The following is a 13,543-nucleotide window of genomic DNA, read 5'->3' on the forward strand; positions in this document are numbered from 1 at the left end:
CACACACCACACACCACACACCACATACACACACACACATACACCACACATACACACCACACATATACACCACACACCACATACACACACACACACCACACACCACACACCACATACACACACACACATACACCACACATACACACCACACACCACACACCACACACCACACACCACACACCACACACCACACATACACACACACACACACACACACACACACACACACACACACACACACACACACACGTACGTACGTCTCTGGCTCTGTGGGTAGTTTTCCCTCTCTGTTATTGCTACCTCATCCCCTCAAGTCTTTTTATTTCATGACAGGGCTCATGAGGCCAGTGATAAGAACAACCGGAAGAGCCTTGCAAACCAGGCTGGCCAGGCCACAAGTGAGGCTGCCCCCAGGGATCCAGGACTGCCTTCTCTTCACACAGGGAAGTCTGCCTCCGTCCCTCTCCACAGACCACGCATGCATCTCTAACAGCTACCAGCATGGGAGGATGCAAGGTTCCATTCCCAAGGCCTACAGACAAACTCGGTGAACACCAGGGAGAAAGGGTGGCCCTAGGACCTGTAATTTAATGACTACACGGCATCTTCCAGAGAAAATATACCCTTACAGGTCCTCCTCCTACTGGTTACCTGGCAAGACAGACACATATGCCAGCAACATCCTGGGCAGGGGTTCAAGATGCTCATAGAAGCCAGATTTGGAAGTCTGCAGTGTTGCAAGTAACAATTGATCTGAAGGCAACACGTGTCTGTGAGCCCCCCTAAAATGCTCTGACCAAGCAAAGGGCGGTGGCATGAAGACACCAATTCCAGAGAGAGGAGCCTGCATGCAGGTTTGTCTCCTGGTCCTCTCCAGCCACCTTCCAACCCTACTCCCTCTGGAACCTCATGGTTCTGGGAAGGAGTTCTGATAGTGGGGAGAAAAGGAGAAAAGCCAGACTTACCTAACTCCTCCGGGCTGAAAGATGCGGGAGTGGTGTCCACAAAATCACTCTCTGGGGGAAGAAAGAAGGCAGAAAACAAAAACTGAGTCTCTGCAACCATTCAGGGCTAATAAAACAGGAATTCTGGAGAGCTCAGATCCCTCAGGACAGCATGGGGCTCTCTCGCTCTCTCTCTCTAGCTGACTCCAGAAGAGATTCAGACTGCCTAATCCATTGAATTTGAAGAACCCTTCGGCCTAGGGACACTCATCCTGAAGCCCTCAGATGCGCATCAACTTTCTTTGGTTGGGATTGCGCAGCTCCCAATGAGTGGGGCTGCAACCCCATCATCTGTCCTCAGCCCCTGGGGTGCATGGCTATATCCGCCGGCCGGGTGCTGACATCCCGAAGTTTTCCCAGGAGCCTCGCGGATACTCCTGGAGCCGCAGGTACTTCTGGATGCGCAGCAGCTGTGAGGGCTGTGACGAGTGAGAGAAGAGAGCTGCGCCCACCGGCCCCACAGCCTGCATGCATCCCTGCCCGTTGCTAGGCTACCGTGGCTATCACGAGACACACACGCTGACTCCCCACTCCCTGATAGAGGACGTCCTCCTGCACCCTAACCCTTTTGCTCATTTATTTAAAATGAGAGACTTGCTTGTTCTGAATGGATTCCTTGCTCCTCTGCATCAGGTCTGCACTCCTCCCAGTGCCCAGGGGTCCCAAGAGCTGGACACTAGAAGCAGGCAGGGCAGACTATGCCCTGCTCCGTCCATATTTTTAACCTGCATTCCAGCTCTATAGCCTGAGCATTGATCTCCTCGTAGGAGACCACTGGGTTTAAATAAGCTAAGTAATTTGCTCTGCATTTCACGGGCAGAGAAGCAGAAGCTTAGTAACTTGGCACAGACACACAGAGTCCGACCTTCCTGTCATGATAGGCAGAGAGTGAGGGTGGCCTCTTCAGCACACGGTGATTGGTTTCAAGTAAAATGGAGAAGCAGAAGTCTCCATCTGAGCGTTGTAAGGAGTGTCTGGCTATGGGACTCTCCTAGTTCGGATCATTGAGTAGTATGTGTGGGCATACTGTGTACTGAGTGACTGTGGGCATACTGTGTACTGAGTGACTGATGGCTCTGCCAGGACAGATCTAGTGTTTGGGGTGTGAGGTGCTTCAGACACAGAGCCCACAGCAATGCCTCCTCTTCCTACCTGGCAGTGACAGAGAGGATGGAGGGAGGGAGCCTGGGTTTCTCTTCTCCCTTAAAGAACTGACAGTTGGCAGCTCAAAGCTTCTGGGGCCAGAAGTGACCAAAGCAGTAGCTGTAGTACCCAGAAGGTGCCGTGTGTGGCTCAAAGAGTTACCTTGTAAAGTCAGCCATGGGTTTCCATGCCGGGCTTTTGGTTACGTAACACTGTGGGGAACTAGAAAGACGGCCCAGCCTGCATTTGTCACAGAGCAGGATAGGAGGCTGTCCTTCCCCACCCAGGCAGCCATTCTGGAGCCATCCCTCCAACCCCTAAAGACTGTTGCCCTGTTATTGATGATGAAAGTTCCCAATCCAGGAGCCGAGTATGCAGGAATGCATTTCCACGTGCCACTCCTCTCCACCTCTTCACACAAACCCCAACACCCTTTCATGCGCTTTCAGCAGCAGCAAGAGTGCCTGTCACTCTCCTCATCCTCCTCTCTGAAGGGGTCTTTGAATTTCTTGCTGTCTGACCCTGCCTCTCCCTGACAACGCTGGGTCATAGTTCACGCTATCCCCGCTCCTTTTGGCCAGGCACAGATCCTTGAGTAATTCTGACCACTTCTTTGGAAGGCTTTGCCTTCTGGCTGTTACCTTCCTCAGCCACACTCCCGAGTAGTCTGGACTTTCCCATTTGTACAGAGTGGGTGGATTCTTCTCACCCTCTGCTCAGCTCTTTGACATTCTCTCTCATGCAAATTCTCCCTCCACCAAAAGTTCCAAACTTTAAGTTTAGAATAGAAAATGAACAGCCAAGGTTGCCTAATGACCCGAAGATGTGACGAGGTCACGTGCCCGGTGAGCATGGATTAAACAGTGTAAAGTGTTGAGAAGCTCCTTCAGGTGGGTTTGTTAAGGACCAGGTAAACACACGTGACAAAGAAAAAGACAAACCCTGGATGCCCTGTACGGCCATCCCCTCCTGATGACACAGGCAGAGCAGAGGGAGGAGAAGCCTCATTGCACTAGGGTTTCCATTCTGCTGTCTGGGCTCAATCAGCATGCCTGCCACGTGGGGCTCACACAGGACTTGGAAACATTGTAATATAAACTGTCCGGCTTTGGCTATTCTCGGTCTCTGGTGCTCTTACTATGAAGTGGGGGGTTCCTCATTTCTCATACCCCCAAATCTAAATTTCCTCTGCTGTCCAGCCTAGCAACCACCCCACATTTCCCTGGTGTGTTTTCTCTTCTGCCCTATTAGTTTATGAATGAACCACCTGTCCTGATAGAAGGCCAGTTCTACTGAGGACGGACCCAACTGACATGGTTTCCCCTTTTCCACCTAAACGGATGCCCTCCTTTGTCCCAGGCTATTCCCATTGAAGGCGCTGACTCTTATATTAATTCCTGCTGCTTTGATGTCATCTCTCCAGATGCCACTTTCTTTATTAGCTGCCTCTTTACAACAGAAACCATCAAAAGAACGTTGGAGTCCTTCTTCTTTTCACTCTCAGAAGCTAGCCAACAAGTCTCTGTGTTACTTCACTTCTGAACTGCCCCTTCTAGTCAAGGCTGAGAATAGTCTCTCCACTGCCAATTTCATGGCCAGGTCTTGCTCCAAAGGAGGGTTTCAATGTCGGTCAGACCTGGGTTCTAACAGCAGCTGCGTCATTTGCTGGCAGTTTCAGCAGCCTTTCTTTTCTTTCTTTCCTTTCCTTTTCTTTTCTTTTTTTAGATTTTATTGGATATTTTATGTATTTACATTTCAAATGTTATCCACTTTCCAGGTTTCCCCTCCAAAACCCTCATATCACATCCCCCCTGCTTCTTTGAGGGTGCTGCCCCACCCACCCACCCACTCCCACCTTACCGCCCCACCTGGCATTCTCCTACACTGGGGAATCCAGCCTTCAAAGGATCAAGGGCCTCTCCTCCTACTGATGCCAGACAATGCCATCCTCTGCTACATATGCTACTAGAGCCATGGGTCCCTCCATGTGTACTCTTTGGTTGATGGTTTAGTCTCTGTAAGCTCTGGAGAGGTGGGGGTCTGGTTGGTTGATACTGTGGTTCTCCCTATGGGGTTGCAAACCCCTTCAGCTCCTTCAGCCCTTTCTCTAGCTCCTCCCTTGGGGTCCCTGTGCTCAGTCCAATGGTTGGCTGTGAGCATCCACTTCTGTATTTGTCAGGCTCTGGCAGAGCCTCTCAGGAGACAGCTATAACAGGCTCCTGTCAGCAAGCACTGCTTGACATCCACAATAGTGTCTGGGTTTGGTGTCTGCATGTGGGCTGGATCCCCAGGTGGGACAGTCTCTGGACGGCCTTTCCTTCAGTCTCTGCTCCACACTTTGTCCCCGTATTTCCTTTAGACAGGAGCCATTCTGGCTTAAGAGTTTGGAGATGAGTGGGTGGCCCCATTCCCCAACTGGGGGCCTTGCCCGACCTCTGGATATGGTCTCTACAGGTTCTCAGCCCCCTTCATTGGGCATTTCAGCTACTCTCATCCCTGTTGGGTCCTGGGAGCCTCTTGCTTTTCTGGCATCTGGAACTTGCTGGTGGCTACCCCCAGTTCCCCATGCCCCATTAGCTTTTTATTTTCTATGAAATACGGTCATGTCACCTAAAAACTGCTTGCTGTCAGGGCACAAGTTAATTCAGTAAATCCAAGAAGGGAGAGGTCTGCTGTAAAGACTGGGGAGTTGTTGGTTCTTACTGGATATTATGAGTCTTTATAGCTTGTGCTGATGGGTTCTTTATGTCCACTAACCAGTCTTAGTTATAGTTATGGAAAGAAAGACAGCATAATATACATTCAAATTAAGGGAGAGTGGTGTTCTTCCCTAGGGTTTAAATATGATAACCCAAAACACATGTATTATGACCCCCAGGTCCTTGGTTTCATGCAGAGGGCCTTTGAGAAGTAATTAGGGTTTGGTGAATTTAGAAGTGGGGCTCCCACGGCGGCATTCATGGCTTCCTAAGAACTAAATCTGAGCTGGCACTCATGCTGTATCCCCAATGTGGTACCCTCCACCATGTTAGGATGCCCCAAGAAGACCCTCATCAGATACTGAGCACCGCCCACCACATACACTGGGTTTCCCAGCCTCCGAGTCTCCGGTGCTTTGTTATAGCAACAAGGAGCTGAGGAAGACACAGTGTAACAAGTGTCCCACAGAGTGATTAGGTCTGGAGTCTGCCAAGCTTCCTGCCACGCTGCTCTAATCTACAGCCGGCTGGGTTTATTGTATAAACGCATGGACTGCAAACCAAGGCCTTTCTTCCCAGCACTTCCGTTGCCTGCACTCTGCTGTCGGCTGGAAGGAAGCTAATGAGAACACACTTTTCTCCTTTCAATATTTGCTACTAAAGAACTTTCCTGGAATACGTGGCTCCAATTTTCCATGTTTTATGATGAAAACATTGCACACACACACACACATACACACACACACACACACACACACACACACACACACACACACTTTGGTAATTGAAAAGATAGTTATGCCAGGCATGGTAGTCCATGGTTCTAATCCCAGTATTCTGGAGGCTGAGGCAGGAGGATTATGAGTTAGAGGCCAGTCTGGACTATGAAGGGAGACCCCATCTCGAACAAACAAAGCCATTCACTAGGAATTTGCTGTGCTTTCAAGGCTGTGCCAAAATCTGCAGATGCAGAATAGACTGGTGCCAACTCTCCTGTTATTTCTCTACCTTCCTTCCTTTTCTTTTTCCATTTTCCTGTGTGTGTGTGTGTGTGTGTGTGTGTGTGTGTGTGTGTATCCATGTGTGCATGTGCCTGTGTGTGTATGTGTGTGTGATGTGCATGTGTGTACACATGTATAGACCTAAGGCTGATGTCAGTAATCATCCTCCATCATTCAATGAGGCAAGGCCTCTTAGTCAAACTCAGAGCTCACTGATACAATTAGTCTTGCTAGCTAGTTTGTTCTGGAGCTCTTCTATCTTGTCTCGATTTCTGGGTCTGGAATCACTGGCAGGTTTCCACGCCCATCCAGCATTTAGGTTCTGGGAATGTGAACTCTAACCCTCACGGCTGATTGGCAAGCACTTAACCACTTCACTAGCTCCCCAGCCCTTTCCTGTCACTGTCTAACAAGGGTTTCCCCTGCAGAGGACCTTGGCCACACACCAAGTGCTTATTCTAGAAAATGATGGTGCTGGAGCGTCACTGAGTTATAACAGACACTGCACATTCAATAAGTTTGCACCTCGGCTGTCAGTTATGAATGGGGACACTCTCTCTCTCAGGAATGGGGACACTCTCTCTCTCAGGAATGGGGACACTCACTCTCTCAGGAATGGCAATTCTCACGTAAAGGCTCAACTTCCTGAGAACAGGAAGGAAACTTTTCTCATTAGATGGTTGGGAGAAGCCAAGCAGATGTAGTATCTGTCAGCTGGGTGCTTAAAATTCTTCCTTCTCCTACACAGTGGTTCACAGCACTCCAGAGTGCTACCTTTCTGTGTCCCAAGTGGAGAGCGGCTGCCCTGCTGTCCTGGCCCCTGTGGTCAGCAAGAGGTCCCTGCTCCTATTTCAAGCAGTGTGAAGAACAGAGAGGGCCAGGACCTCTTCCTCCAGCCTGTGCTCCCTGGCATGGCCCTCGGCCTCTTTCTGCAGGTAGTGGAGGCCTGTAGCAGTCCACTTGCTGGAGGCCTCCACAGTAAAGAGCAGAACACAATGGGGAAACAGCCTTCCTGCCTCCCGCCCCTGGAGAAGACAATGTGCTGGTGGTGTAGCCCCGTCTCCCATCCACACACCTTAGAACAGACTGACAAATGTCAGACACCAAGGACAAACACAAGCCCACCCACCCAGACAGAGGCTTGCAGGTTTGTTTTAATTGGTGATTACCCCCCAGGGTGAAGTGGCCCAGGTGACATCCCTCCTGAGGGTTTACTATCCCTTCCTTTTAGCACAACCTTGCTTCAGATCCTGGATGAGAAGGAATTTAAATAAAAGAGTTGCCTAAGTGGGGTAGTGAATTCGTTGAAAAACAACGAAACAAAACAAAAACTTCACAGTTGTTACCCTTGGCACAAACTGCAAGGATTCATTTTGGTAAAACACTAAGTAAGGTCTCTAGACTGCTCACAAAAGCAAGACCCTTGAAAGGTGCGAGCCGACTGGCTGTGTCCAGCCCCTCCCCCAACCCCTCCCCCAGCCCCTTAGCCAAGTATGCTGCAGAGGTAAAGCTTTAAAAGGCTCTGCACTCAACACCATTGGAAAGGCAACGGGCTCAGACCGAGTCAGGATGTTCCTGGAAGACGCATGCAGACAGGAACCAGAAGGAAAAGTGATTCCAAAAATACACACACAGAAAGGGCCCTGCAGAGGGAAATAATGCACTTCCCACTAACGCTCTGCTGGACCTACTGAAATCAGACAAAATAGCGGTGTTGGGAATAGGGGCAAATGCACTTTCGGTAACTGAAATCCGCAGCCGATGCCCAGGAAGAGTGGTACGGATGCCAACATGCAGCAGCCATTGGTCCCATACCTCACCCCAGCTCCCTGGATTCAAGGGAGAACTGCTCTTTCAGAAATGTCATGGAGTCTTCCTGGACTGCCTGGGTGCCTCTCTGTCCACATTGGCATGGCTTCCTCAAGAGGTCGCCTTGGCAGTCAACACGGTGTGCTTGGGGCAGGGACAGGCAGAGGCCTGCGCTCTAGGCCTGGCTTTGCCATTCTTCTTGGTAAGACTCCAAATGTTCCTTTGCCATGCCCTTCTCTGTAAAATGGACATCCGGGGTAAGAGGGCTGCTGCTCCGTTCTACCCCAGGGAGGATGCGAGACAAGGAGCATCAGGAGTCACAGGAGTGAAGAGGCTGGAGAGGGTGACCTGTGAACCTGGCAGAGAAGTGACAGGACAGAGTTCTGGGCCCTGAAGACACGAGTCTCCATGAAGCCGTGCTGCCGTTCGCTGTATGAGCCTGGCTTCACCAGATGCCTCTGGACTCAGGGTGCTGATGTGAGTGCAGAGATAAGAACAGCTACCTCACAAGAGTCTGGTGAGGGTTGTTTTGAATTGTTTGAGACACAGAGGGTCTTTCTAGGCATCCCAGGCTGGCCTTGAACTCCGCTGTAACCTATCTAGATGGGCCTTGAATTCATGGTCCTCCCCTCTTAATACGGTGATCACCTCAGAAGTGATAATGACAAAGGCGGCAAGGCTCGGCGAGCACGCTGCACTCAGAAATGGCCACTTCCTTCCTTCTCCACCAAGATTGGCTTCTCCCCAGCCCTGCGGCACCACAAGGGAAATCTTTCTGTTTTGATGACCGAAGTGAGACCTTAGCCACTGACCTTCTGTGATTTGCTGGCCTCATGCTGGCAGGCTGGGCTTCCCAATCTTCCTGCCCCTCCCCTAAGGAGGAATGCAAGCAGGGGGTGGGGGAAGTCCCCAACCTCCACCCCAAACAGCTGAGTGAGCACAGCTAAAAGAAGAAATGCTTTGTGGGTACGGAAAAGGCCAGTTCACCCTGCAACAAATCCCAGGTGTGGGAGATTGTAGCCCAGGCCAGACCAAATTGTACCGTGACACTCAGAGGCATAACAGTGTTCCAGGTTGTAATGTGTTCCAAAGGACCCACTGGGCCAGGTCCTTTGAAGAATTTGAAAGCGTGTAGGAAGCAAGAACCAAGGAGGGGGACTTTCCTTCGGAAACTTCTTATCACCCCACCACTGCCACCGCCACCATGGCCGCCGCCACCACCACCACCACCACCACACCACACACACACCCTGGGCTGAGGGCCTTCTTAATCGGCTTCCTGTAATTAGTCCCTCCCTAACAACTTCGGGGAGAAACTCAGGATAATTTGTGGATCTGCCTGAAGATCTGTGACTCAGGATGACTGAGCCTTACTGGCAGAGACAGAATTTTAATGAGGACTCCACGAAGCCAAGAACAGAGCCCTAAGGCCTTCACACTTCAACTTTCCGTGGAACTTCACTACAAATGAAAATCCCACCCTGGGTATCAGGCCTCTAAGCTGCCAGCAGCCTGCTGAGGTGGGGTTAGAGGGTGGTTTTCCAAGCAGATGACCCCCCCCCACCCCAGACCTTGAGATGTGTAAACAGACACAGATGTACGCCCCACCCCCACCAACCCCCAGCGTCTGAGTGTTTCAGCATCACTGTGCCTTCTGCCTCTACTCTGAGTTCTTTTCTCTGCAAAGCAGTCACTAGTTGCCAGCCACCCGGGTCTGTCAAGGAGCCACCCACCGGAATCTCAGATTTCACAGGCAGAGCGAGGAGTGTTTGGCACTGACTGGAACGGCCTATGCTGCCTGTGGTGCTGCATATTCAGGCTCCAGGCTCAGCTCTACCATTTATAGCTGAATGACTCTGGGCAAGTTCTCAATACTTCAGGCCTAGTTTCTTCATTCATCATCCGAGAATGGTTTCTTTCCGATAAGAATTGTTTGAGATGTCTATGTCTATTAAAAAAAGGGCTTAGCCAGGAAATCGCATATTACCAGTAAATAATTTTTGTAATTTATCCAGTTCAGACCTAACTCTGCCACAGAGGGTTTGGCACCGTTTCCAGTCTTCACCAGGCTCTGCTTTAAGCCATGAACTTTTCCTGAACCTCTGCCCAGGTCCTCTGAGGATCCCCGCAATACCAGCTGCCCACAAGAACTCTCAAGTTCCAGTCAGGGTGACCACTGGTCACTGGGCTGTGTCCTGTAATGTCAGCTCTGCTTCATTCTGTCCTGGGTGTCTCCGTCACTGCAGACCGATAGTCTGAGCGGACACTCCGCTGTGTTAAGTACCATCAGCTTCAGAAGCTCATCCCATACCCGGGCTCCTCTGCGGGCAGCTTCAAAACAGCTCTACCCCCTGCTATGGCCAGCCTTGCGGAGGACTGTGGGTCTGTGAGCTTACAGACTGATGTGAGAGCGTGGTCACAATAAGCATGGCCATGCCCCTGTTACCATGGTAACTGAGTCTTACCATTCTAAAAACTCTAGAGTTGATTCTATTGCATGGCACCAGTGGGTCCCACTGACGTCTGTTCTCCCCACTACCCTCAGCCATTGGCTGAGATGCTGTTCACATTCTGAGAGCAATGGGAAGGGACTGGTGTGTGTGTGTGTGTGTGTGTGTGTGTGTGTGTGTGTGTGTGTGTGTGTGTTGGGGAGGTATAGAGAGGGGAGGGCGATGGTAGAAGCAAAAGTATTCTCACAAAGGCACAGATACTCATGAGACAGGGCATCCATCACACACTCATTGTCAGCCACCCAGGAGCCGGCTGCATGGGTATTGGGTGCAAAGGACTTTGGCTTTTGTAATAGGCTGCAACAGTGTATCTTCTCTCAGAGCATATGATGTTCCTTTGGGAACAGTGGTTCTCAACCTTCTTAACTCTGCAACCCTTTAATACAGTTCCTCATGTCGTGGTGACCCACCACCACCATAAAAATGATTTTCATTGCTGCTTCATAACTAATTTTGCTAATGTTAAGGACCTTAATGTAAATATCCGTGTTTACTGATGATCCTAGGTGGCATCTGTGAAAGGGGTCTGGACCCACAGGTTGAGAACCTCTGTTTTTAGAGGCTTTCCCTCTGGTAGTCTTGGTGAGAGGAGATACTAGAGTATGATCCATAAACACCATCCATATTCATTCCGTGTGAGCTACTCCATGTCAGAGCTACAACATGCCAGAGCAGTCTAATGATCCCAATGTCTGCCTGGGTTTTCATCCCCTTCCCCCTCCCCCTCCCCCTCCCCTCCCCTCCCCTTTCCCCTCCTTTCTCCCTCTCATTTCATCTTTCCATTGTTTGGCAATGGGCAAGTACACAACCAAGAGGCACATTCTTTAAAAGCATGGGCCTCAGGGATCTTGGATCTCATCAGTGGCTCCAGCTCTCGCCACAGAGCTCTATCAGTTTGGGGGCATGGAAGGGTGACATAAAGTCAGTACAGGACCACAGCTCTGCATCAGCCTTCTGCCTCTTACAGGTAGGCTCTACTCCACAGAAGCCTCAGCACCCTCATTGTTTAGGGCTGAGCCCCACTGATTCAATAATTGGACAAAGAGAAAGAACGGGAGGGGGGCTAGCCTAGACTGTTAGCCCTGGCTGTTCTGTCCTCTGCCCTCGGAGCTTGTAAGCAAAGCTAGAGCCCAGTGCCTGACACTCAGTGTGAGCTCAATGATGTTGGCTGGTATCAAATCTGGTGAGGACTAGAGCTCAGGAGATGGCAGTCACAGCACCTCAGGTCCCCATCAGCACTCTGCAAAGCAAACATTCTGAATCCTAGTTTCCCAGGGGGCAATTGTTTTTTCTTAAAGTAGCATAGGTAATGCTGCATACATTGAGGATCTGTTTGATGTCTAATCAGACTCTGTCAGGCAGGCTGACACAGTGAAGGGGAGGAACGGGAGAGACCATGAGAGCCGGCAACGGGAAAGTGGCCATACCGCCTCTGCCGTTGGGGAAGTGGCGATCCCCAGTGGGTGACAGCCAGCTTCCGTCCTCCAGAGTCCAGTTTCCACTGAGATCCATGCTTCCACCTAGCCCCTCGTGCATGCAGCTCTCATCAAACGCCTGAAAGACATAAAGGGCAGAAACAGGTATGGATTACTGCTGATGTCCTCCAGGAGAAGACGCCTTCTAGGTTCAAAGTGGCCAGCTTCCCGTCCATCCTAGTATTTTAGCCTGCAGTCTTATTACAGAGCTGTGAATCTGGCCTGAGTGTCCCCAAGCCACGCTCCTCTGTCCATTGGTGAAGAAATGTTCTCCAGAGAATGTTATCACACCTGCATCTTGGGAAAAGAACTTTCTTTTTACTTTTATCTTTCATGTGTGTTACTGACTCCTAAAATTTCAGGGAAAGAGGGGAGAGTAGAAGTATGAAGAGGAAGTTAGGAGGTGAAAGAGAAGGAAGAAGGAAAGGAGAAAGATAGAAGGGAGGGAAGGAAGAGAGAGTGCATATATATATATATGATCAAAATCATCAAATTAAAAGGCTATAACTAGCTATCGTTATATATAATATATACATATATTTCTACAGTTCCTTATAGGCTTCAATAATGGGGAAGAGTATTGCAGGACCCCAGAGACCAATTTTCCATTTGCCAAGCCCAATAGGAATGCTGTGTCACAAGGATGCTTGGCTTTCATGAAAACGTCCAACCGCCACACTAACTACCCCTGAGAAGGCCCTCCTGGGAAATAAACTGCATTTTCGTTGATGACAACTCATGGCCAAACTTTTGCCCACATTACAAAGCAATGTTCCTAAGATTATGGAAGGCACGGGGCCTCAAATAAAAGTGGTTTTTGAATAATTGAACATGACAGAGTAACACGACTGTGGATGTGGCAAGTGGGAGTTCCACTGTGGCAGAAACCCTGAGGCCTGATTGGATGGGCATAGTTGATGGCTTACTGTAATCAGACCAGATAGCTTGATTTGATCTGTGAAACTTCCAAAATGCTGTTCAGAGCCGTCCCATGGGTCCGCCCACAGCCTGCGCGGCTGTAGCCAGAGCAGGTCAATTGCTCCTGGGAGTCGCACCAAGCAAAAGTCTGAGATGAAGCTCCAAGGCTGATAAAAATTGTGGTCCACTCAGTAGACAGCTCGCCAGAAATCTGTGTTCAGTCTCAAGGTCTTAGAAGATAATTCTGAACAAGAATGAACGTAACACAGTAGCTGATGACAGCCTTGGACTCCAGAATCCAGAGCGCATCCTGGCTCTAGCATTAACTTTGACCTCTCAACAAATTTCTTTATCTGGACTAAACTTTCCCCACTCTTACTAAAAGAATCAAGATGGCATCAGAGGGTGATTCAGGCTCCCAAAGTTTGCAGACTAGCATATTTTGCTTTTATATACGTGTTTTGAACGATGATGACTTGTACAGGTTCATATATTTGAATGCTTGGTGCCTAGCTGGCGGAACTGTTTGGGAAGGACTTAGGAGGTGTGGCCTTGCTGGAGGATGTGTATGACTGTGGGTGGGCCCTGAGGTTTCAAAAGCTCATGCCATCCCCACACCCCTTTCTCTGCCCTCCTGCTCATGGATCAGAAGTAAGCTCTCAACTGTTGCTCCAGTGCCATGGCTGCCTGCCTCCTGCCACGTTACTGACCATGATGATGGCCACGGACTTTAACCCTCTGAAACCAGAACCCCAATAAACTCTTGCTTTTGTAAGTTGACTTGGTCATGCTAGCTTTTCACACCAACAGAAAAGCAAGGCACAAAGGCAATCTCTCTCCTGTGTCAGTGGACTGAGGAAGCTGCATTATTTGTTCTTTGGCTAGCTAAGTGTGTAATAGGTAGCCAACTGAGCTAGAGGTTGCTTACTATTGAGCAGGATACATTCTCTGTGCAAAACTAAACATGTAAGTCAAATTGGGAAG

At 49.9% G+C, this 13,543-nt stretch overlaps 1 protein-coding gene across 3 annotated transcripts in view; it reads right to left on the bottom strand.

Moving 5' to 3' along the window:
* Amotl1 (angiomotin-like 1) overlaps positions 1-13,543 on the bottom strand; it is a 118,889-nt gene that overhangs the window by 89,441 nt on the left and 15,905 nt on the right. For all 3 annotated transcript variants that reach the window (XM_039082231.2, XM_039082232.2, XM_039082230.2), the window contains 2 exons: positions 11,594-11,720; positions 966-1,016 (listed from right to left, as the gene is read on the bottom strand). In XM_039082231.2, coding sequence (XP_038938159.1) covers positions 966-1,016; positions 11,594-11,720 — 178 coding nt within the window. The remainder of the gene's footprint in view (positions 1-965; positions 1,017-11,593; positions 11,721-13,543) is intronic.

The sequence above is a fragment of the Rattus norvegicus genome, chromosome 8 (assembly GCF_036323735.1).
Source record: "Rattus norvegicus strain BN/NHsdMcwi chromosome 8, GRCr8, whole genome shotgun sequence".
Lineage (NCBI taxonomy): Eukaryota > Metazoa > Chordata > Mammalia > Rodentia > Muridae > Rattus > Rattus norvegicus.